Raw genomic sequence first — 23,387 nt, 5'->3', positions numbered from 1 at the left:
GCTGCGCTTCGGTTGAGTATTGCGACGTTGCTCTCCAGGGAGGGGCTGATGGCCAGAGTGGCGATGTCGTCCGCGTACCCGAATCGCGCGTTCGGGTCGTCTTCAAGTATCTCTGCGATGTAGAGCAGAAAGGCAATGGGAGATAGTGGTGACCCCTGAGGCAGCCCGCATGACAGCGGGAAGTACTCCGTTGTGCTTTCTTCCAGTCGGACTCTAGCGGTGCGGTTGCAGCAGAAGCTAAAGATCAGTCTGGTCAGGCCATGTGGCCATCCCTGCTGACGCAGTCTAATGACGAGCCGGTTCCGAAGGACGGAGTCGAACGCCCCTTTTACGTCCATAGTCAGAAGTGTCGCCGTGAGTCCTTTTAGGAGGGCCATCTCGATGTCGTGGGTGAGGCAGGTCGTCAGATCGACGGCTGACCTGCCTTGTAGAGCCCCGATCTGTTGCGGACTGATGATGCGCTCGACAATCGCCAGGGACGCCATCCTTCTGGCTATCAGTCGCTCTAGTCCCTTGCCCAGGCACGAGAGGAGCGCGATCGGCCGCCAGGACCCGGGCTTGGAGGCATCCCTGCCGGCCTTCTGGATCATGACCACCTCAGCTCTGCGGAAGGGCAGAGGAAAGTGGCCGGCCCGCATACAGGACTGGAATAGCTGCCTGACCGGTTCCGAGATGACATCCCAGCATGCCTGGAGGAGGCGTGTTGTGATGCCGTCCACACCAGGGGTCGTTGTCTTTGTTAAGGTGGCCGTCTTCACTTCTTCTCCGCTAACATTGTCCTGCCAAGTAATCGCTCGCCTCGGGACGACGGGTACGTCAAACGGGTCACCCGGTGCGTCATCTTCCGCACTAAACCTGTCGAGAAGGGCTCCCCGAAGCGCTTGAGCCTTTTCGTTAGTATCCTCGATCGTCTGGTTGTCCACAACCAATGGGGGTGCTCTGGTCAGTAGGCTCGCCTTCCGCCAACCCATGATCTGGTACAGGTCCCGGTCTGAAGCGACTCCATCGATCTTTCCGGCCCAGTATGCTCGCTTAGCCTTCCTCACCGTGCTCAGGAACGCCTTTCGTTTCTCCATTAGATAAAGGTGCGCATCTTGCTCCGTCTCCCAGGCTTGTTGGTTGCGGGCAGCACGGTATGCTCTGTGGGCCTCTGCGCATTCCTCCGTCCACCAAGCCGCGCCTTTACCATGTTTTCCTCTCTTCTTGCCGACCGCCTCAATGGCTCGGGAGAAGAGCTCGACGATGTGACTTGCCTGCCCGTCCAGGTCTTCCGGAGTAGGTTGATCCCCCAGATTGGGCATCGCAGCTAGCCCCCCTTCGATCAGGTCTCTCAGCCGAGGCAGCGCCGAGTCGGGCACTGACAGTGGCCGTGGCTGCGGGTGGCCCTCTCCCTGTGACACTGGGCGTTTGAGTAGTGGTATGACGGCCACGATGGCCTCGTGGTCAGCTCCCGGGTGTAGCTGTGGGCTGACCTGCGCGTGCGCAAAAGGGATATTAGAGAAAGCCAGGTCCAGGACATGTCCGCAATCCTGGGTTGCCACCCCAACTTCGCTGATAAGAGAGAGATTGTGGCCGTCTGCCCAGCCTGCGATGTCATCTCCCCGGTTCCCGTTCCTCGTCCCGGGCTCCCAAGAGTAGTGATGCGCGTTGAAGTCACCCGCGATCAAAGCTCGCTCCGGGGGTTTGAGTTCTAGCAGTATCCCTGTTGTGCGGCTGTGGGGGTCGCGGGGTTGTCTGTACACGTTGACGATAGTCGTCGTTTTGTCGACCACCAGCCACAGTACGTCTCTCGTGTGGACAGGCCTCTGCTGCTCCACCGTCATCCCTATCCCTTTGCGTGTGTAGGTCAATACTCTTGGTCTGGTTCCTTCGCTGTCCCAGAAGTCGACCGGGACGAAAGAGTCGAAACCCGGGTGCGTGTTCAGTTGCACGTTTCCGTCCTTCCAGCCCGTCCAGGGTTCCTGGACGAGGACCACATCTATCTGAGCCTCCCAGCAGAGCTGCAGGAAAGCCGTGTGCGCCGGGGAGATCTTTCCGACGTTGCCCTGCGCAACGCGTAGCATCCGTGGGGTCGCCGCTCTCGGCTTACGTCTCCGAGTCGAGTTCGAGGTGGGTGTAGGCATTCGCGACGTTGTAGTTTGGCTTCTGTGCTGCCCGTTGGCTCCTGCTTGGCATGGGTAGCACGGGACGGTCGATGGAGGTGTTGTCGGGGGAGTCTTCGCCTTCGCCTTCGTCCGCCTCGTCTTCATCCATGCTGCTGCTGTCAGTGCTTCCGTCACCGAGGCAAACGATCGAGCTTGCGGAGGGCGTTCTCGTGCGCGCGCGCTTGGCGCCGGGTTGCTGGTTCTGGCTGGTGGAGGTAGGGACGCCTGCCGCCTCCTGGCTACTGTCGGATCGAGTAGCCTTGTACAGAGTGTCCGATGCTTTCTGGCCGGCCTTCCGGATCCGAGCCCGCTCCTTTCGACCGGGAAGGGAGACGACGCCGTTTACGGCCGAGGGCCTCGCTGGGCAGTCTGTGTGGCTGGCTTGGAAGGGGCCGCAGCAGTTGGCACATTGGGGCCTGGCCATGCAGGGTCCCGTTTCGTGTGAATCGGAAGGTCTTCCGCAGTTGCTGCAGATCGGTCGTCGTCCGCAGAACCGGTTGGAGTGGTAGCCCTGGCAGCCGGGGTCGTGTCGGATGAGCGTCCTTCGTTTCTTGACGGGCAGAGATCTGCCGCTTTGGTTGAAGAGCCTGAAGGGCGTGACCTCTGATGTGAATGATATGAGCCAAGATATTTCGTTCGTGACTGGGTTGGGCCCAAGGCGGGACGGTCGAGCAAGGACAGGCTTCTGTCCTGTCTGTGCGAAGACCTCATCTTCAACGAGTGTGGCTGGGTCCAGGACGTCCCCGCCAATGCTGTGTAGTTTTGTTGGGCATCGCGGCACAACGTAAGTGTACCACTTGATAGGCGTCTCGACCTGGTGGGCGCCGAGGCATTCCGCCAGCTTTGCCTTACTTGCAAGTAGTCTTTCCTGTATTTGCTTGTTTCGCGGCTTCAGAGAGTAACCTGTGCTGATATGGTAGACGTGGGGAAGGTCCGCTAGCCCCAGGCCAACGGCCTTACAGACGATCTGTCGTACGGCGAACGGTGCGATCTTCCGAGCGGCCGCTAAGCTTTCTTCCGGGACGCGGGCAAAGATGCGGAGGTCCTCCTTCGGCTGCGCCTGCGGCTGATCCTCGGCGGGGAGAGCACTGCGGCGACCGGAGCGGCCAGAGCTGCCAGAGCTCTGCCCGCCCGAAGGCCACACTCCCCGCCGAGGATCAGCCGCAGGCGCAGCCGAAGGAGGACCTCCGCATCTTTGCCCGCGTCCCGGAAGAAAGCTTAGCGGCCGCTCGGAAGATCGCACCGTTCGCCGTACGACAGATCGTCTGTAAGGCCGTTGGCCTGGGGCTAGCGGACCTTCCCCACGTCTACCATATCAGCACAGGTTACTCTCTGAAGCCGCGAAACAAGCAAATACAGGAAAGACTACTTGCAAGTAAGGCAAAGCTGGCGGAATGCCTCGGCGCCCACCAGGTCGAGACGCCTATCAAGTGGTACACTTACGTTGTGCCGCGATGCCCAACAAAACTACACAGCATTGGCGGGGACGTCCTGGACCCAGCCACACTCGTTGAAGATGAGGTCTTCGCACAGACAGGACAGAAGCCTGTCCTTGCTCGACCGTCCCGCCTTGGGCCCAACCCAGTCACGAACGAAATATCTTGGCTCATATCATTCACATCAGAGGTCACGCCCTTCAGGCTCTTCAACCAAAGCGGCAGATCTCTGCCCGTCAAGAAACGAAGGACGCTCATCCGACACGACCCCGGCTGCCAGGGCTACCACTCCAACCGGTTCTGCGGACGACGACCGATCTGCAGCAACTGCGGAAGACCTTCCGATTCACACGAAACGGGACCCTGCATGGCCAGGCCCCAATGTGCCAACTGCTGCGGCCCCTTCCAAGCCAGCCACACAGACTGCCCAGCGAGGCCCTCGGCCGTAAACGGCGTCGTCTCCCTTCCCGGTCGAAAGGAGCGGGCTCGGATCCGGAAGGCCGGCCAGAAAGCATCGGACACTCTGTACAAGGCTACTCGATCCGACAGTAGCCAGGAGGCGGCAGGCGTCCCTACCTCCACCAGCCAGAACCAGCAACCCGGCGCCAAGCGCGCGCGCACGAGAACGCCCTCCGCAAGCTCGATCGTTTGCCTCGGTGACGGAAGCACTGACAGCAGCAGCATGGATGAAGACGAGGCGGACGAAGGCGAAGGCGAAGACTCCCCCGACAACACCTCCATCGACCGTCCCGTGCTACCCATGCCAAGCAGGAGCCAACGGGCAGCACAGAAGCCAAACTACAACGTCGCGAATGCCTACACCCACCTCGAACTCGACTCGGAGACGTAAGCCGAGAGCGGCGACCCCACGGATGCTACGCGTTGCGCAGGGCAACGTCGGAAAGATCTCCCCGGCGCACACGGCTTTCCTGCAGCTCTGCTGGGAGGCTCAGATAGATGTGGTCCTCGTCCAGGAACCCTGGACGGGCTGGAAGGACGGAAACGTGCAACTGAACACGCACCCGGGTTTCGACTCTTTCGTCCCGGTCGACTTCTGGGACAGCGAAGGAACCAGACCAAGAGTATTGACCTACACACGCAAAGGGATAGGGATGACGGTGGAGCAGCAGAGGCCTGTCCACACGAGAGACGTACTGTGGCTGGTGGTCGACAAAACGACGACTATCGTCAACGTGTACAGACAACCCCGCGACCCCCACAGCCGCACAACAGGGATACTGCTAGAACTCAAACCCCCGGAGCGAGCTTTGATCGCGGGTGACTTCAACGCGCATCACTACTCTTGGGAGCCCGGGACGAGGAACGGGAACCGGGGAGATGACATCGCAGGCTGGGCAGACGGCCACAATCTCTCTCTTATCAGCGAAGTTGGGGTGGCAACCCAGGATTGCGGACATGTCCTGGACCTGGCTTTCTCTAATATCCCTTTTGCGCACGCGCAGGTCAGCCCACAGCTACACCCGGGAGCTGACCACGAGGCCATCGTGGCCGTCATACCACTACTCAAACGCCCAGTGTCACAGGGAGAGGGCCACCCGCAGCCACGGCCACTGTCAGTGCCCGACTCGGCGCTGCCTCGGCTGAGAGACCTGATCGAAGGGGGGCTAGCTGCGATGCCCAATCTGGGGGATCAACCTACTCCGGAAGACCTGGACGGGCAGGCAAGTCACATCGTCGAGCTCTTCTCCCGAGCCATTGAGGCGGTCGGCAAGAAGAGAGGAAAACATGGTAAAGGCGCGGCTTGGTGGACGGAGGAATGCGCAGAGGCCCACAGAGCATACCGTGCTGCCCGCAACCAACAAGCCTGGGAGACGGAGCAAGATGCGCACCTTTATCTAATGGAGAAACGAAAGGCGTTCCTGAGCACGGTGAGGAAGGCTAAGCGAGCATACTGGGCCGGAAAGATCGATGGAGTCGCTTCAGACCGGGACCTGTACCAGATCATGGGTTGGCGGAAGGCGAGCCTACTGACCAGAGCACCCCCATTGGTTGTGGACAACCAGACGATCGAGGATACTAACGAAAAGGCTCAAGCGCTTCGGGGAGCCCTTCTCGACAGGTTTAGTGCGGAAGATGACGCACCGGGTGACCCGTTTGACGTACCCGTCGTCCCGAGGCGAGCGATTACTTGGCAGGACAATGTTAGCGGAGAAGAAGTGAAGACGGCCACCTTAACAAAGACAACGACCCCTGGTGTGGACGGCATCACAACACGCCTCCTCCAGGCATGCTGGGATGTCATCTCGGAACCGGTCAGGCAGCTATTCCAGTCCTGTATGCGGGCCGGCCACTTTCCTCTGCCCTTCCGCAGAGCTGAGGTGGTCATGATCCAGAAGGCCGGCAGGGATGCCTCCAAGCCCGGGTCCTGGCGGCCGATCGCGCTCCTCTCGTGCCTGGGCAAGGGACTAGAGCGACTGATAGCCAGAAGGATGGCGTCCCTGGCGATTGTCGAGCGCATCATCAGTCCGCAACAGATCGGGGCTCTACAAGGCAGGTCAGCCGTCGATCTGACGACCTGCCTCACCCACGACATCGAGATGGCCCTCCTAAAAGGACTCACGGCGACACTTCTGACTATGGACGTAAAAGGGGCGTTCGACTCCGTCCTTCGGAACCGGCTCGTCATTAGACTGCGTCAGCAGGGATGGCCACATGGCCTGACCAGACTGATCTTTAGCTTCTGCTGCAACCGCACCGCTAGAGTCCGACTGGAAGAAAGCACAACGGAGTACTTCCCGCTGTCATGCGGGCTGCCTCAGGGGTCACCACTATCTCCCATTGCCTTTCTGCTCTACATCGCAGAGATACTTGAAGACGACCCGAACGCGCGATTCGGGTACGCGGACGACATCGCCACTCTGGCCATCAGCCCCTCCCTGGAGAGCAACGTCGCAATACTCAACCGAAGCGCAGCCGGCATTCTCAGATGGGGCTTGGAGAACAAGGTCTCCTTTGACCCGAGCAAGTGCGAGGTCATCCACTTTACTAGGAAGCACGGCCAGCCAGCGGAGCTGCCAGAGGTCCGGGCGGGGGATTTGGTGGTCAAGGCCTCGACGAAACCTGTACGCTGGCTGGGTGTCTGGTTCGACAAGAGACTGTCCTTCCGGCACCATGTCGACGCAAAAGTAGCTGCAGCAAAGAGGGCAGCTCAACATCTGAGACAGCTTACGAACACAAAGAGGGGACTCCCAGCGGCCGCCGTGCGAAAAGCCGTCGTCTCCTGCGTACTGCCGATCGCGCTCTTCGGCGCCGAAACATGGTACGCAGGTATCACGAAGCCGGCTTCGAGACGCCAAGCGGAGACAGACACGAATCCGCCTCTCCAAGGAAGACCCGTCAACACAGGCCAAAAGGGGCTCGTGCAGAAGATCGACAGCGTCATTACAGCGGCAGCAAGGGCCGTTCTGCCTGTCTGGAGGACAACGCCAACCAGTAGCCTCCTCCGAGACGCCGGCTTACCGTCAGCCAAAGTCGCCTTAGAGGGCGTCCGCTTACGGGCCGCAGTCCGACTACAGAGGATTGATCGCCGACACCCGCTAGTCGCGCGGCTCTCCCAGCAGGGACAGCAACAGACGAGACTACAACGGACGGCTGAACTTCTGCCAAGATGCGGAAGACCAGCGTTCCTTCAATCACAGTACCTGCCAAGCTCACAGGATCAGATAGTAGTTCAATGCAAAGAAGAGGCTGCGAAAGCTTTCGAGCGCTGGCTAAAGACAGTACCGGAAAGCCATATGATCGTCTTCTCGGACGGCTCCAGGGCGACGAACGGAGCCGTGGGGTACGGCTTCGTCATCTACCGAGACTCCAAACGCATAGCACAAGGGTGCGGCCGACTCGGACTAGCAGAAGTGTTCGACGCCGAGGTCGAAGGGGCGCGAACCGGCCTCAGAAGGGCTCTGCTCACCAATCGCGGTCATCCAATCCACATATGTATCGACAACACCAGCGTTATACAAGGCATCCGCGGCAAGGCGCCGGACTCGTCACAAGACGCGTTCCTCGAAATCCAAGAAGCGGCCAGGATATTTGATATACGGACGCACTGGTCCCCGGGACACCAGGGCATCGAAGGAAACGAGGCCGCGGACCGGCTGGCCAAAGAAGGAACGACACTGCCGGCGCGGATGGGTCAAATGGCAACACTAGCGGGCATCAAGCGGCTTGCAAGGGAAAAATTACAAAGCCAGCACAGGAGATGGTGGTATAAAGAGCGAAGGCCGCGGTACGCGGACTTGGGGCTTGAGGCAGCTCTGTCCAGCCCTCCTGAACTGGCCTTGCCGCGGGCTACGTTACATCACCTGCTGGCGGCACGATCGGGTCACGGGGACTTCGAGCAATATCACCGACGTTTCAACCACGACGACGCTCTAATGATGTGCTCTTGTGGAGAGGCGAAAGACGTGGACCACCTGGTCTACTGTCGACTAACGCTGGCGAGGAGGCAACGGTGGCCGACCCTCCACTCTCGCAGTATGCCCGAGCCCATAGGCCCTATGGGATCTCTCGAGGCCTACTTCAAGAGATTAATCACCGACCCACGAGGCTTCGAGGCCTTTCTCCGCGTGACGGACTTCTTCCAGAAGATCTGTCTGCGGTAGCAGCATCCACACCTACGTAGATGTGAGTGCGGACTACAAAGAACCTCCCGATTCCAAGGGACGATTTGGGAAAGAATGAAACTGGGGCACCAGCGGGAACCGGGGACAGACAGAACGCGTAGTGGCCACAAGGCATGATTTGGAGGACGATGTAAAGAGACGACGTACTGTAGAGTAGGTAGCCTTGGCTCACGGCCCTCCACGCCATATACCCTTCGGGAGGTCTGCGGTAAGGGCTCTAGCCCGGCCGCCACGGCGTTAAATACAACAACAACAACAACATTTCGTGATTCGATTTGTAGAATCGATTTCGTCCTCAGATCGGATTTCGAAGACAAATTTTTGTAACACTGGCTTGAGTTTGCAAATGAGCCATTCTTGAGAGTCGTCGATAATCTGTAACAGTATCGCATTGAGTACGATCGAGCTATCCTGGTTCCAAGCGAGCTTCTGTGCCAACCCAGGTACAAAAAACGGCAGCCCATTTAGACCGATGAGAAGTAGAAAAGCGAGTTTGTGAAGGAAAGACATCCAGGCTGACTGCCGCGTGCTGCCTCCTGGCTGTTTGACTTGTCAATGATGTCCTGTTTGATCTTTGGCGGCCGAGTAATTACTCCCCATACTTATAAGACGACTCGCAAGGTATCAACCGCGTAGCTCTACTGATGCTTTGCTGGGTGAGAGGTGGTGGAGCTGGTGCGCTGGAAGATCGCCCGGGCTGGACCTTCTGTCTCGGGTAGAATATGCGCGGCGGATAGAAGGGTGGAATGCTGTGCTTGTGCAAGGGGATTTGCTGCAGGTCGCCGCGCGGGCAAGCAATAGAGCAAGATGGCGGCCCTCAAACGACCGTGGGGCCATTCAAAGAGGCCCCGGTGCAGTTGGGCGATCTGCTCCTGGGCCCATCGCGGGGGTCGGCGGGCTGGGCCCGAAAGTTCCCTGTCGGGAAGTTTGCAAGACTCCCACCGAAAGACGGGAATTTGTCTTGCGTTTGAGTCACAGAAAACCGGCGTTGTCCTCAACGCGAGTAGCACAATTGATGGAACTTACACTGTGGACGTGGGAATGCGAAGGCATGATCAAATCACACGGCTTTGCTGCTTGATTGTGTGTGGGTACGGAACCGTGCTGCTTCTGGAGTTAATTGCATTCCGAGTGAGGGCTTTTCCTGCGCGCAATCCTGATGCGTTCCTATATGGCTTTGCTTCATCAACTCTGTCGATCAGATGGAAGAATGGCGCGGCATGGTGACGTGCACCAACGCAGAGACGACCGAGAAAGGAGGTTTCCATCCCCGGCGAATCCTTGCCAACGACAGGACTAAGGGTCCGAGACGTTTAGTAAACAATACACCGTAGGAGGTCAAAAGAAGGTGTCAGGAAGGATTGGGATACGCTAGTTGCCCACTGCAGATAGAACACCATGCAGGTGGCACGGTCCACCACCCCGGATCCTGACAGTGGCAGGTTCATGCACTGGCACCTCCGTGTTTGCCGTTCAGGGGTGTGCGGAGGAGACGTCACGGAGCCCTCCAGTAGGCACATACATAGGACAGAGCACGTTTCTCGAGCCCATGTGGAAGCAGGGTGTCGCTGATATCGCCCCGAACCGATGGCCCACCCCATCCCCAGGGGCGATCATAATGGAGCAGGGCGTGAGTGTGGGAAGAGGAGTGGGCACGTTTGCTGCGTACATTGATGTACCCTGGGATCTCTTTTGTGGGTGTGGGGGTGCGGAGGAGCTGACACTGGTCCCCACCATTGAGCGATGTGACGGCGTGCGGTACATCTGGAGGGCGCTTGGTCGGGGTGCACGCCTGCCGCGGTATGCGCCCGAGATTGGCTCGCAAACTTTTTGACACCAGCTAGCGGCCTGCCACCATCCTCCACCCCCCAGAAGACAATGTCCAGCGAGCTCACTCAAAAACCCCTGTTCGCCAGACATTGTCCGGCGAGCTCACTCAAAAACCCCTGTTCGCCAGACATTGTCCTCCGTCCATGGCCATCCTCCTTTCTTCAGCCAACAACCTCTACGAAGCCTACACACAAAACCTTGCGCAACCAACGCTGCTTCCGCCACAGCCTCGGAACAACTGTCTATAGCAGACGCCCGCACCATGGGAAACGCGGGAAGTCGTCAATTTGCAGATGCGCTCCATCACGTATCTCAAGACCCCAGTGGGAAGATTCCCAGCGATCGACTGTCAGACGCAAAGGTACATCCATTCTCGCCCGCGCCGGAAATTCGCTCATTCTCCCCAGTTTCTTGTCGCTCCAAGCGTTTTTCTGGAGCAAATTCAATTGTGTTGGGATCATCTCCCGTGTTGCGTAACCGATGCAGTCGAGCGCACACTCTCCTCGCACATCAATGCAGAACTAGAGCCTGAGGCATGGGTGCAGCAACAGATCCGCAGCCAGCCTGCCCTCGATTTTGCAATCCATCTCTACGACCACCTCACTCAAGAAAACCAATCTGACCCTCCTCAGCTCAGGAATGCCAAAAGAAACGTGTGGCTTGTCGCATTTGGCGAATTGCGAGAAACGTTTGAGTCCAGTTGTGGCCGGGGTGCGTTGGTTAATTACATCCTCAACAAGAAGCAGCCCGCAGACGAGGCCAGATTTCGACGTGATTGCGGTAACTTGGCGATTGCAGGGGACCGGTTAAAGTCATTTTCGGCGGTTGTGGGAGGTTCTGGAGCACTAATCTGCGGCCTCTCGATACCTTGGACGACGTAAGCTCACCCTCCAAGTTAGAGCTCGCTCCTTCACTAATTCTTCAGCTTAACGAAGGCAAAAGGTTTCGAGAACGTATCCCCTGAAGCCATTTCCGACTCAGTCAATCGGGAGAACATAGAGAGGTGCGGAACGCAAGTTGATAAACTACTTACGGCGTACGAAACGCAAGCTCGTGCCTGTATAGACAGTCAGGAATCACCACCTAGCCGCAAACGCAAACGAAAAAACCCACCCGCACGCATTGCGAACATTGAACAAGCCACAATCCCGCTGACGATGGCAGACGATGGACTGCAGCACGTTGACGACACTATCCGTCTTCCAAATCAAGGTCACTCTGAGATTTCAGCTTACCGCCCTCTGGCTCCTCCTGCAGGGGAACGCCATCCATCACCTGCGCGAGGCAGCGGAGACCCCAATGGTTCGTTCGCGGCCCCCCCGCTGGAGCTCATCAACCCGCCAACCCTCGTTACAAGCGATGAGGAGCTTGTGGGTAGTTCTGCTGAACTACCTTCCATGGAGCCAGTATCTGACGCGGTCGTCCTGGTTGAGGCCAACAGGTCGTACCGGGGGGTTCCAGTGAACACTGAGCAGCACCACACGGCATATCCGATCGTACCTTCCTGCGAGTACTCTGGGCCTCGCCAGTGGTTTATCAACGGCGCTATTGGCGGCGAGCAGAACTCGACACCTTACATCTATGAGTCAGGGCCCCAGCGGCCGCTCGCCGTCCAAAATGTAGTTCCAGACACAGCTTTGTCTGTTACATATGCAATGAACGGCAATATTTCCGGCCTAAGGGAATTGTTTTCTCAAGGGCTTGCGCAACCCGGCGACATGAGCGCAACCCGAGGGTTTAGCTTGGTGAGGGTATGCTGCGCTATTTGCTTTTCCTTCCGAGACTTGTCGTAACGCACGCGATTCGCTGACATCTCATGAGTGGGCGCTCTATGGTGGACTGAACCAGTATGCAACAGTGCAATACTTGTTGCAAGAAGGGGCACCAGTCGACGACGAGTGAGTGGGACGGTGGCAATGATCACAGGTCGTATGACCGACGACTGACACGTGTACAGATCGTATGACCACGTGAATGACTTTATACACCGCAAAAGATGCAAATCGGAAGAGGAAGTAGCTCTAAAACCCATCTGGAGTAAAGGAACTCGAGACTGGTTTGATGTCCAAAACTTTCCACAGATCCACAGGATCTTGTTGGCAGGAGGTCCAGATTTCAGGATCTCACTGGTCAACGAGCTCAAGAGCAACCCGAACGCCGTCTTCGAAAAGGACGCGAAGGGGCGTACGGTTTTAGACTGGGCCACAGCCAGGGCGCAGCTGGATGTTATGAGGCTCCTCATTGGTAGCTCAAACGTAGACTCCATGGATCGCAGTGGTCGCACCACAGTCTTGCACGCAGTTGACAGCCACAACCACGCAGCTCTTGAAATGGTCTTGAAAGCCGGCGCGAATCCCAACCCTAAAATTCCGGAGGGCTGGCATCGCAGTAGCCCGCTGACGTCGGCCAGCTTTGGCGGTTTGACAGAGATGGTCGACTTACTCCTAGAACATGGCGCCACAATCAACACACGCAATCCGGAAGGTCGGGCGGCACTGCATACGGCGATAATCCGCAACAAGCACGAGATTCTACGTATTTTCGTTGAAAAGTGCGATGGTGATTGCTTGAGGGAGCTCGAGCTGCTTCCTGTCATCGCCCAACATGCGGACGAACAAACCAAGGCGATCCTCAAGTCGTCCGGCCAGTTTCCGGAAATTTTTGATTTTGATTACGATGGTAGTTGGGAAATAGTGTAACTGCGCAAGACTACGGCAGGACATGCGTCGAACCACATAAGATAGCAATTGAACTAGATTCAGACCATTTCGGAGTTCTTCGATTGTCCTAAATCTTTGATCCCATCGGCCGGAGACGATTTCTCTGATATGGTAACCGAACCATCTTCCATCGATGGCGAAGACAGCTTGGTAAAACAAGCTTGGTCGGTGCATTTGTCTTTGTACCTACGGAAAAGATCAGTGTCACAATACGAGGGTCATGGTGTTGTTGAAACCAGCTCACTTCAAACGGGCTATTCCCGCCGGGGGGAGGAAGTAACGGCGGCCGTGTGTAGCGTCCGTTCCGTCCCAGCGTGCCGCAAAAACGGCCAAGATACTGCCATGCGAGACCTACAAAATACCAGCTCTTAGCCACGAACATGAAGGGACAGGAGAGGAGCAGTAAAGAGATGACCCGCTCTCCACGGGGCGAAAACATACAACAAGAACATCAGCAGGCTTTTCGCCATTCATATAAGTGCTTTGTTTGTCACGGATCTGAGAAATGACTCTGTCCACTCGCTCGGTAACCTGCTGATTCGACCTACAGATCGTCAGGGTATTAGCCTCCACGTGCCAAACACAGCGTAGCAAATCATGACGTACTCTCCGCCCGCACATCCGTCACGCCAGATGTTCCATTTGGTGCCCTCGTCCAATCCCATTGCCCATCTTTTTTCTTGAATTTCTTCCTTGGGAAGTCCCTCATAGTCGCCATGGTCCCGCTCCGCTACGTTATCGTCTACGACAACCTCTGGCTTCTGATTGCCGTCATCGGACATCGGTAGAAAGAGATCTAAAGTACGCCGCGCTCTCTTTCTTGGACTAACCACAACCAGCCCAAGGCGATTTGGGTCGATGGTTTTGCCTGCGCCCGCGTAAGCTTTCGCCATAGCGGCAACCTGCTGTTCTCCCTCCTCGTTGAGATCAATTTCTGTGCTCCCAGTGAGGCGGCGAGCTCGGGACCATTCCGTCTCTCCTGTAGCTGGATGAGTTACAGAACTGTGTTCAGTTGGCAGAAATATGGCTTACCATGTCTCATGATGAACACACGAGGCGTTTGGGACTTTTTGTCGGACATGGTGCTGGTCGGGTAACATCAATGAATCCTCAGAAAGCGGTCACGAGAAGTCTGTTGGAGAGTTAAAGGCGAAGACCTCTGCAAAAGCTGTCAAGTATGTAGAGAGGCCAGCACTACTCAGCTTTACCCGGACCATGTGTTTGACGGAATGAATAGATGCTCAGACGCTTCATACCTACCCCACCTTTACCCCTCCTTGCTTCTATGCTTAAGCCTGCATTCTCCGGAACCCTTCCTGTTCAAACTCCTTCCAGTTGGTGCCAGGATGCTTAGCCGCTAGCGTCATCCAGGGCGCTGGCCTGCCTGAAAATCTTATGATTCTCGTTCTGAACAGGATTGACAGCGTCAATGCTCTTCGAGGTCCAATTAGTCAAGAGTCCGATAACGTGGTTTCATATGATTGGCCCGTGTCTTATCACTGGGCACCGCCGGCGGGGTAGGGTGGTCGGGTATGAGTTAAGAAGGTCCACATGTGCCTATCCCCACGCTCGGGCGGGCGGTTGGCATTCTCGTCATGTCTGTGCTCCCGCCCCTTTGAAGTTGATGGGCCAGAAACAAAACCCATACGATTACATGCCGAACAGTCACAGTTATGCAGCATCTACTCTACGCTGCTGAACACTATGTTATGAGATAAACCTCAAGATCTCAAGGTTATCGAGTAAGCTCTTCATCGTCCGAGCTTACAGTCACCCTTAATGGCCTCGTTGTTTGTATCTCGCCACAACCCGCGCAAGATTGTCTGGCACTGAGTCGAGTCCATCCATGATCAATCCAAGTCCATGGGATATCAAATCTGTTTGCGGAGCGGTGACCGGATCCTTCACCCTTACGAGACCCCTCCCCCGCCCTCTTACGTCTATTTGAGATGGCTTCTGCGCCGGGCAATGAACGACGAGAACCATGCTCAGTTCCTTCGCTGACTGTGGCATGTCGTTGAAGATCACTACTCAGACAAACTTAAGACCACCATCCGTCGTCGAGTATATACATAGCTCTGATGTATTCACGCTGCTAACGTTCGCCACGAGTTTTATCCTATGAGCTGGAGGTTGGTGTCAGTCGTAGGTTGCTTTCATCAACTGCTGGATGATGTCAGTACATGAATCTCCCCTTTTTCTAACAATGATTTTTTGGGATCAATGCGATTGGGCGCATTGGAGGGAAATAAGGCGGCAATATCTCGACTTCGAGGAACAATGGACAGCTGGTGATTACCCCTCAGTAGCGGTACGTACACATGTACCACAATCATCCAGCAGTTGATGGGATAGCTTACCTGGCTGCATGACAAAAGTAGGAGGCCTGAGGGCATTTCGACTTTCCAGGGTAGACTCTACAGTGACTATGCGGACACTCATCTAACGCCATGCAGGATGGCATTCTGCTAAAGATGCTAAGGGTCTTTAGCCGCGCCCTGTACCGCCGCCATCTCGTTGTCCCATCAATGGCAACAGCATATGGTCCCCAGGTTTCTCCCACTCTGCTATTTCGTGAATCTCTCAATTGGATGGAATGATGTAAATAGAGTCGGATTAACATATACTTAGCTTCCCCTCACAGAAGAACATATTGACCTTTCTCCACCATTCCTCGCGGTCGCCAACAGTTCTCGATGGCAGACTCGATCATGAGCGACCATGCGGCCAAATGGCCGAACGACAAAGAAGCTCATGATTGGCAACAATCGTTATCTGTCACGTAGGGGGCCGCGTAAATGTGAGAAGGCGTTCGCCGTTGGGAAAGGGGCTCATGCTCACCTCCATATGTCTCATCTGGTTCAGGCGACACACTTGAGTTCTCGCTGACTCCCGGAGACGAGTTGTGTTCGCCTTGGATATCATTGGGGCATACTACGGCGGCAGAAGTCAACTGGCCGGGCCGCGGCTGAAGCGAAATCTGGGACTCCGTTATGCAAGCCAATCTCTAGCGTTGTAGTGAGGGAGGTGGCATTTCCGGGCTAGCTATCTTGGGAGGCCTGAACTGGGACCTCGTTTTCTTATAAACTCGGCGCAAGATCACCACACCGTTTGTCGCCCAGGTCCAGAAGTATTTGAGACGCTTTCGGAATGTGTGCAGCGAGGGAATCACGGCTAGCGATTGATGGCGGAGGAGGCGAGAAAGTGGGGCGGAGGCTTTCATAGTAAATGAAGGAAATATTCAGCACGTACGGACTTGATTCTTCTTGATATAAATCAGGTATATTCAGTGGCTGTATGGAGGTTTCGTTCCGAGAAGCTTGGCGGTGGGTGGACCTACAGGCTTCAGCTCTGATGAAAATTGGCGATGATGAGCCACATCTCAAAGACGCGTTGGTGAGCCACGAATGTGCGGCGGTTGACTGTTGTCCCTTGCTGCGCCTTGCAATCTGGAAGATGAACGAACAGAGCACTCCATCTCTCGAACGTAAGATCGCCAATAAACGTCTACCTAGTCAAGAGAACGGGGCAAAGCCAAATGCTGATGGGAAGGTGGTATTATATGATCTGGGGCACGATGGTCAATGTCAGGCGAGCAAGGGATTTCAAGAGGGCAAATACATCGATGTCAGGCGAAGCAGGGGGTTTTGGCGGTGCTCGCTTGATATTGTCCACCGCACTAGCTGACATGGAGGGAGCTGCAGGAGCTCATGAGCGTGCACCCTAGCCTCGACGTCCCTCCCTCCCCCCTTTCCCGTCCTGACAAAGAGGCATTAAGGATTAGGCGCAAGGAAATAGATGCCACAGTAGACCCTTAGTACAGAGGGAGTGAAATATTCACGGGAGAGGCAAGTAAGATTATCGAAACTTGGTGCATGTCAGGGTGATGGGATATTAAACTTCGATCTCAGACCTTGCGCCGTTCAGGCTACAGCATCTCCAGCTTGTAGATGAGCATTACGAAGCTCAGTAAGCTGCAAGATTGCACCAGCTCGAAGTACCAATTATACAGACGTATGCTTGATTGCTTCATACGGAGAGACGGATCGGCTTCAGAAGCGATGATTGGTAACGAAAGCAATGTTCCGGGGAACCCATATCCTCAATGGCCCGTCTGACGCCCGCCTCCAAGACACCGCGTGAAGGCAATCTCGCCCGTCAAGCCAAAAGGAACAGGAATCATAGCCTGCTGTTTATGCCACTGTAGCTGGGCATGGATGCCTTGCTAAGAACCAATGCCCCTAAGACTCGCTCCCTTCTCTTTGCCAGGCACCCATATTATTTACGGTCCACCGTGGCCCTCAAGAAACCTGCTTTTGTAACACACCCCCTCGTTATGTTCGTAACGTCCTCGTTCGTGTAGCATCCCGCACAGAAACTTCGAGACGGCCAATGTTCACCACGCTTATCCTGATGAAGTTGCAATTGGTGTCCTAACGGACCGTCAACGACGATGGCACCGGCGCATAAGAGGCCTGGCACAAGTGATAGCGAACCTGACAGGGAGCTCTAGTACATATTACGTGGTGAAGGACCCTAAATCGAGAAGAATGAAGTCTATTGGATTGGTTGCGCGTTCGGCCGTAGCCATGACGAGCCAGACAGTCTGCTCTACGCTGGGTTCCGCGAGATTGGCCGAGGCAAAGTTAGATGCCTCGAGCTAACCGAGCTGGCACTACTGTACCCTATGGGTTGTCACAAAATTTCCTTGAGGATCTTAATCCCATGGCGGTCGGTCTCGGAGTCGAGGAAATTGTCGCTAACGAATCACACAGAGCGAGCGCCAAGGATGTCGTTGGTCGGGTTTTCTGACCGTTTAGAGACCCAGATGTGGCCGAAGGCCGCAAACAAAATTCCGAGTGAAGGCATGAAAGCCTCAGCTAGACTACTACATGGGAAAACCTCTGCTGGCTACTGAATCTTGGACGAGAATATATCATCTTTACCGAAATGAGAGCTTAGAAGGGACTCAGTAAGATCGAGACTAACGCGATGGCGGAACAAGTCCGCGTGCGACTGCAAACCCAAACGGCCTCTTTCATCCCTCGAGTCGCAATAGGGGCGCGTATGAGAACTTAATGGAGAGCTCCGGGCAGTTGAGCAGGTGTATATGGATGGCATCCTGGCTTCCAGATGCGACAATCTGGTCCTTGGGCCATTGACCTCCGCGGAGGTCCTTATGAATGATTGTCGCTATGGAAGCAACCTAGAGTACGTTCACAGATTCAGTCAGCTACCAGGAGGCATATGGCTCGATATCCTGCCAAAAGCTTGATTGTACCCATGGATATCGCGACTACGTCAACCTTGTTAGCCCTTCCCCTTCGGTCTGTCATTGAGGTACTTGCCTATCATCAGAATTTACATAACGGAGGAAAAGACCTGACGTGCCGGAATGAGTCTCTGGTATCATGAGTTTGAACCCTTTCTCTTACTTACCCAGGAAAATATCACCCACACTGGATGTACTTCGTCAGTTGTGCTTTTCCGCAGGACGTCCTTTGGTTGCGTGATCACTTACTGTCGTCTAGCCCGAGACGATGGACACGGTGCTTGTCGTAAAGCCGCAAAAGAACAAGGAGAGTGGAAACGCCATAGCCAACACCAAACACACAGCAGTGGAGGTCGACCAGGTTCCCGGTTGCCGCGGGAGCGACGGTGCTCTCTGTAGTAAAGGTGGCTTCAGACATGATGTTCGTGTAGTTGAGTCAATCACAACGGATGGCTCAGGTAGTTGATCATTGCCAAGGCAGGAGAGCTTGGGAACGGTCACGTCTTATAAAGCCCGGCAGGAACCGTCCTCGGAGAACGGCCGGTCCTACATCCAGTGCGGTGCGGTTGAAGTCCTGAAACATGTCCTAACGGGGGTGATTAAACTTTATGCTGGTGGCGGCGGCATTATTGAAGAATTAGCAATACGAGTGTCCCTTTTCTTGAGAACCCTACTGCGGATCGGCTTCTACAGTCTTGCCCTGCTCAAAGATCAACCAGGAATAAACGTGGGTTGCACCTACTCGTCACATATTTGCATGCTGAAAAAGCTTCAATGGACCCTCAAGACCAACGTGCTCTCCTGCCATGAGACCACTGACTCTCTCAGCGCTATTGTGCCACTGGAAAGCACAGATTTGACTGAGCACCACTCGAGTTGACAAAAGAAGCATGCCCGTTTTCTCCATCCTGTGTACAATTGTGTGATGGGACAATGGCCCAGCTCACTCCCTATCTGTGTCGGAAACTTGTACGCCCCGAAACCTCTCGGCGCCTCCAAGAGCATCGGCAGTCACCCATCAGCTTTCGGAATCCGTCTCCCCCGTCGCGTGGAGCGCCGTCCAGTCTATTGCGTATTGAGGCGATGAAGTCGGCTGCGGCAGATGTTATTGGCCCGCGAACGAGATCCTGATCCGGTTAGTGGACGACAGTGCGCTGACTCGTCCGTCCGCTTCCTCTGATCTAGGCCCGGACGTTGCGGCTTGTACCGTCTGGTGCCCCTGGCGGGAAGGGACTAGGTGGGGCCCTGGGGGTGGGCACAAGTTCAGCACATTCAAGGGACATGATATCTTATACCCAAGCGACGCCACAGGGTGTCGCCAGGCAGGGGCGTGAAGAGGACCGCCGATGTCCAAAACCCGTTCGAGCTACGACCATCCGAACCCGAGGCACAGACTTTTGGGGAGTAGGTAGTGACAGCGCTGGTGGCCCTTGCATGAACCTGAGAGTAATCAGCCCTTTGGACTCTCAGACCGGACCACTGGCCCGCACATAGTGAGCTGCATAGGGCACAGTATCCGACATGACGATCGATCGTCTCAGCTAACATGGAGGCATCACTCAACCAAGACTTTCGACCACCAAGCGGCGTCGAATCGGCACGCCAAGAACGATGGATGTCGCTCTAGTTCGTTCCAGCTCGCTACATCGGAGATAGCACTGCAGGGAGCACCCGGCTATCGGAGCGGGGGTGTGACCCGGGGTGCTTAAGGTGCACTTCACACGTTATCCCCTGCACACGCCCCTCCCTCTGAGTCTTTGGGGCCATCGTCGCTCATCACTGGGGAGGAGAGGTCGCTTTTCATTCTGACGCCATGCCCTGCACGGACTGGCGCCAACAACGCAGTTAACCACCGGTTCACTTGATCGCGCGAAGCAAAGAGTCTCAATTTGGCATGGATTACGTACATTGAAGTAGAAACAATATCTGCTCCGAGTCCACGCATCTGTGTCTTGCCCTCCCGCGGTCCGGTCCAGACATCCAGGGCATGCGCCAGATTTTCTACACAACACAGCCAGACAGTCTTCGCGGCTGACAAGCGGAAGCATTCATGGCCCATGTATGTATATCGCGTGAGATGACTGCTAATGGACGTCACGGGGGCTCGCGAAAGCCACACTGTGTTTGTCGCTGCTTTCATTCGAGTACGAGGCCATGTTTTTGTCATCAACATCGTAGTAAGTCCGTGGATAGTAGCGCTGCTACTGCTCCGTTGAGGCTCTCTTCGAAGTGTATGCTGCCAAGCTGACAAGGCTGGGGAATCGCACAATAGGTTGATGGGGAGATTTCCCCCCAGCCTTCAGAACACGCACTGCCAACCTTCGGTCCTTGCCGCGACCCTTGGTCCCGTTATTGCTGTTCTCAAATATGCCGGCGATGTAAGAGCACAAATCGCGTTGGTCATTGGACAGGTCATCAAGTTCGCGAACGGAGGGCATCAAGTCGGTCACCCCCATAAGATCATTCTCGTGGTATTTGTTCAGATGATTATGCGATGCAACATGTTAGCCGAGCAGTCTACAAAACCCTGAGCCACTGACTTTGAGGGTTTCTTTTGCGTGAACTTCTTGTACTCATAATTGTACGACGATCCTTTCGACAATATTTTCTTTATTGATATCAAACATCACGAAGTCCTATCTACCGAGCGTAAGACGTCGATTGCGAAGATTGCCGTTGTTGATGAACCAGTGTCTTCTTTATGCTGGAGGATGGCGTCGAGAACTCGGGGCGGCTTTGTCTGCGAATGTGTTTATCACGCCTATCATGTCGCCAAAGCCACCGTCCGAGCAGTTCGTGTGCTCTCCAATATCCCTCCATGATCATGCCGGGTCGTTGACTAAAAGACCCAATCATCAAATCACCTTAACTTGCCATCATGGCAGAATTGTGCGGAGAGAGTAGACCGCAGTATTCGGCGCGAGCATTTTCGCCATTCATTCCCTCGCTGCCGTCGTCTCATTCGCGACCTTTCGGTCTCTAGGTCTCTTCAAACATGAGTCTCAAGAGTCGATTGGATGACTGGTGTTTTTCCCTTCCTTCATTCTTCAATAGGCTGAAGTAATTGACTAAAGTGGGTCCAGTACAGGCGCCACAGGTCTGATTTATCCAGATATGGACCTGGAACCCGACTGGCCTGTAATTATGGCACCATGCGAAATGAACCTCTTCTCATCTAATGACCAGAGTGGGACTGCCGGAAACTTTGACCGGATAATATATACTCCCGTTCCCGCCAAACCCCTCAGTACGGATAAAGGCTGGGGCAATTCTGACCCCTCATTTTGCAAAACAGCAAAGTAGGTCTCTTTTGACCCCAAAGCCTTCAGCAACCGAAAGAAAAGTAAGTATTGCGTCCTTCTACGACGGCAGCAGACAATCAAGACGGTGTATTCTTTTGGTCTTTACCGTGTCTCCTGACTACCTACTTGGATTGCTAACGATTAGCAAGCATGGGTGCCCAACGTCCGTACACCCGCAAGCCTTACGAGACGGGCCCATAAAACAACGGCTTTGGACGGGCGCAAGATACATCACCTGCCATCTCAGCAACCTGCGTCTTTGTTTATCGACACGATCAACTACATCCGTCCTTGAGGTGATTAGGAATGATGAACGAGGTCTGTCCCGCCGCGACCGCAGTCACACGATTACACGGCTTGCTAACTAAGTCATAATATAGACTGAGCCTAAGGAGGAGGACTACACCTTCACAAGCTACCATACCATCTTGGCGCAGAAGGAGTCCTATAAGCTATACTGGAAGGGCAATGAGAACGTCAGGATCCGTAAAGGGGGTGAATCATTGGACACGTTGAACAACACAACTGCGAATGGAGATGTTGTAGTTAAAGCGGGCGAGCAAGTGGTACTTGAAAACGTCTCTTTTTGTAAGAAGACTTAGCAGCGATCTTGCGTACTTTCTACCGCATCGGAAAAACTGCATGGCTCATCTCTCTTCCATGCTGAAAGCCTAATCCTAGTTCAAGTATCATGTCTTCATTGTTATCGTGTGGGTAGAGAAACCGGACGTCACTATCTGCCGCAGCCCTCACAGCGTCAGTCAGCCACCTGCCCAAGTAGATCTCCAACTTATCGAGTGGCCACGATAACGCCTCCCGCAGAATTTCGCCGGTGTCCTTGTCGATAGTTAACAGCAGGGTAAAGTCTTGAAATGCTTGTGGAGCAAAATGCATCTCGAATGCTGCAGTCATCGCAACATTTATATCCTTTTGCCGTACACTGGATCTCGTGAGTCCAACGAAGAGAAACGTGCCGATGAAATTAGGGATCGCCTGGACATCCGGCATTTTTGCAGCTAAGGGTTGGGCAATTTCTCCTCGTCTTTTCTTCGACCGCTCACGAGATGCGAAATCCTCTTCGCGTCTCCTTTTGCGCGGTTCAGCGCGGGGAATCGCATCGGATGACTGAAATGTAGCCAGCTGTACGCTGCAAAGTTTCTGCCATTCTTCCTCTTCTGTTTCGCCTGTGAGACGCTGGGCGTAGTATAGTGCCGCTTCTGTCACGTCAAACGAAGTCAAAAAGCTTTCCATCTTCGGTGATGATTTAATAAGAAGACTCACCAAGTAGGACGCGACAACGATGCATCGGTCGCAGCGGAAGTGCCATTCTAGCTAGGCTCCTTAATAGGGGATCCGATCGCACAGGATCCTTGCCAAATCGCTGAACAGCACGCGTGGCCAGGACTTTGATCACCTCATCACGATCTTCCCGTAGAGAGTCTTCGCCATCAAGGCGTAGCGTATCGAAATCGCGTTTCTTGACACACAGGGCAATGGCTGCGCATTCATGAAATGCTAGCATGCTAAAGATGCTGTCTCGATTGTCCATGACGAACTTACACATGGTACCGGGTCGGCTCTCTTCGTGAATTTCGAGCGTAGCAACAGACAGCAGTCGCCAAGATTCCATGTCGTAGGTTGTTTGGATTGCTGAACTTGCAGTGATGTAGAGTTTGCAACCATGCAGATTTTGTAGCCATGCAGACTTTGTAAGGGCGCAGGATCTAGAACGGCGTAGGATCGGGAACGGCGTAGGATCGGGAACGGCGTAGGATCGGGAACGGCGTAGGATCGGGAACGACACAAAGGTCGCATGACTGCAAATTTTGCATTCTTACATTATTGCAGATTTTGCATCCATGTGGATTTTGCAGTCAAGCAGACTTTGCAGCTATGCAGATTTCGCAGCCATGTAGATTTTCCATAACTGCATAGATTGCGGCCATGCGACTGCTACATTATTGCAAATGTTGTAGTCATGTAGACTTTGCGTTGATGCAGCTTTGACATTAGCGCAATATTTGCGCCCTTGCAAAATCA

General features: G+C 54.9%; 5 protein-coding genes across 5 annotated transcripts; 2 read left to right on the top strand and 3 right to left on the bottom strand.

The window, feature by feature from the left end:
* The first annotated feature begins 10,096 nt into the window (after window positions 1-10,096).
* On the top strand, window positions 10,097-11,623 carry BDP55DRAFT_69048 (uncharacterized protein). Its single transcript, XM_060576862.1, has 3 exons — window positions 10,097-10,930; window positions 10,979-11,355; window positions 11,495-11,623. Exons 1-3 carry the CDS (start codon window positions 10,347-10,349, stop codon window positions 11,515-11,517), a joined length of 984 nt encoding a protein of 327 aa, XP_060421534.1. The 5' UTR covers window positions 10,097-10,346; the 3' UTR covers window positions 11,518-11,623.
* BDP55DRAFT_69110 (ankyrin repeat-containing domain protein) lies at window positions 11,614-12,796 on the top strand. Its single transcript, XM_060576932.1, has 3 exons — window positions 11,614-11,798; window positions 11,875-11,951; window positions 12,011-12,796. The coding sequence occupies exons 1-3, from the start codon at window positions 11,709-11,711 to the stop codon at window positions 12,750-12,752; spliced, it is 909 nt and encodes a 302-aa protein (XP_060421533.1). The 5' UTR covers window positions 11,614-11,708; the 3' UTR covers window positions 12,753-12,796.
* A 217-nt stretch (window positions 12,797-13,013) lies between these two features.
* Window positions 13,014-13,854, bottom strand: BDP55DRAFT_735446 (putative phosphoglycerate mutase; the record flags this gene model as incomplete). The annotated part of the gene is made up of 4 exons (XM_060580320.1): window positions 13,014-13,124; window positions 13,215-13,317; window positions 13,380-13,752; window positions 13,806-13,854. The coding sequence occupies 4 exons, from the start codon at window positions 13,852-13,854 to the stop codon at window positions 13,014-13,016; spliced, it is 636 nt and encodes a 211-aa protein (XP_060421532.1).
* Window positions 13,855-17,811: 3,957 nt separating this feature from the next.
* On the bottom strand, window positions 17,812-18,463 carry BDP55DRAFT_639348 (uncharacterized protein; the record flags this gene model as incomplete). The annotated part of the gene is made up of 3 exons (XM_060573240.1): window positions 17,812-17,979; window positions 18,213-18,232; window positions 18,295-18,463. 3 exons carry the CDS (start codon window positions 18,461-18,463, stop codon window positions 17,812-17,814), a joined length of 357 nt encoding a protein of 118 aa, XP_060421531.1.
* A 3,051-nt stretch (window positions 18,464-21,514) lies between these two features.
* Window positions 21,515-23,208, bottom strand: BDP55DRAFT_739169 (uncharacterized protein; the record flags this gene model as incomplete). Its single annotated transcript, XM_060580400.1, has 4 exons — window positions 21,515-22,564; window positions 22,629-22,844; window positions 22,908-23,164; window positions 23,186-23,208. The coding sequence occupies 4 exons, from the start codon at window positions 23,206-23,208 to the stop codon at window positions 21,969-21,971; spliced, it is 1,092 nt and encodes a 363-aa protein (XP_060421530.1). The 3' UTR covers window positions 21,515-21,968.
* Window positions 23,209-23,387: the final 179 nt, after the last annotated feature.

This window comes from Colletotrichum godetiae (genome assembly GCF_030913485.1).
Source record: "Colletotrichum godetiae strain CBS 193.32 chromosome Unknown BDP55scaffold_122, whole genome shotgun sequence".
NCBI classification, from domain to species: Eukaryota; Fungi; Ascomycota; class Sordariomycetes; order Glomerellales; family Glomerellaceae; genus Colletotrichum; species Colletotrichum godetiae.
Note: the sequence above shows the minus strand (reverse complement) of the source record. Positions and strands in the feature narration are given on the sequence as shown.

Coding starts and splice junctions, on each gene's coding strand:
- BDP55DRAFT_69048 (XM_060576862.1), top strand. CDS start 10,347: ATGCGCTCCATCACGTATCTCAAGACCCCAGTGGGAAGATTCCCAGCG. Junction 10,931..10,978: donor CTCTCGATACCTTGGACGAC/GTAAGCTCACCC, acceptor CTAATTCTTCAG/CTTAACGAAGGCAAAAGGTT. Junction 11,356..11,494: donor AGGCAGCGGAGACCCCAATG/GTTCGTTCGCGG, acceptor TGAGGCCAACAG/GTCGTACCGGGGGGTTCCAG.
- BDP55DRAFT_69110 (XM_060576932.1), top strand. CDS start 11,709: ATGAACGGCAATATTTCCGGCCTAAGGGAATTGTTTTCTCAAGGGCTT. Junction 11,799..11,874: donor CAACCCGAGGGTTTAGCTTG/GTGAGGGTATGC, acceptor ACATCTCATGAG/TGGGCGCTCTATGGTGGACT. Junction 11,952..12,010: donor GGGGCACCAGTCGACGACGA/GTGAGTGGGACG, acceptor ACACGTGTACAG/ATCGTATGACCACGTGAATG.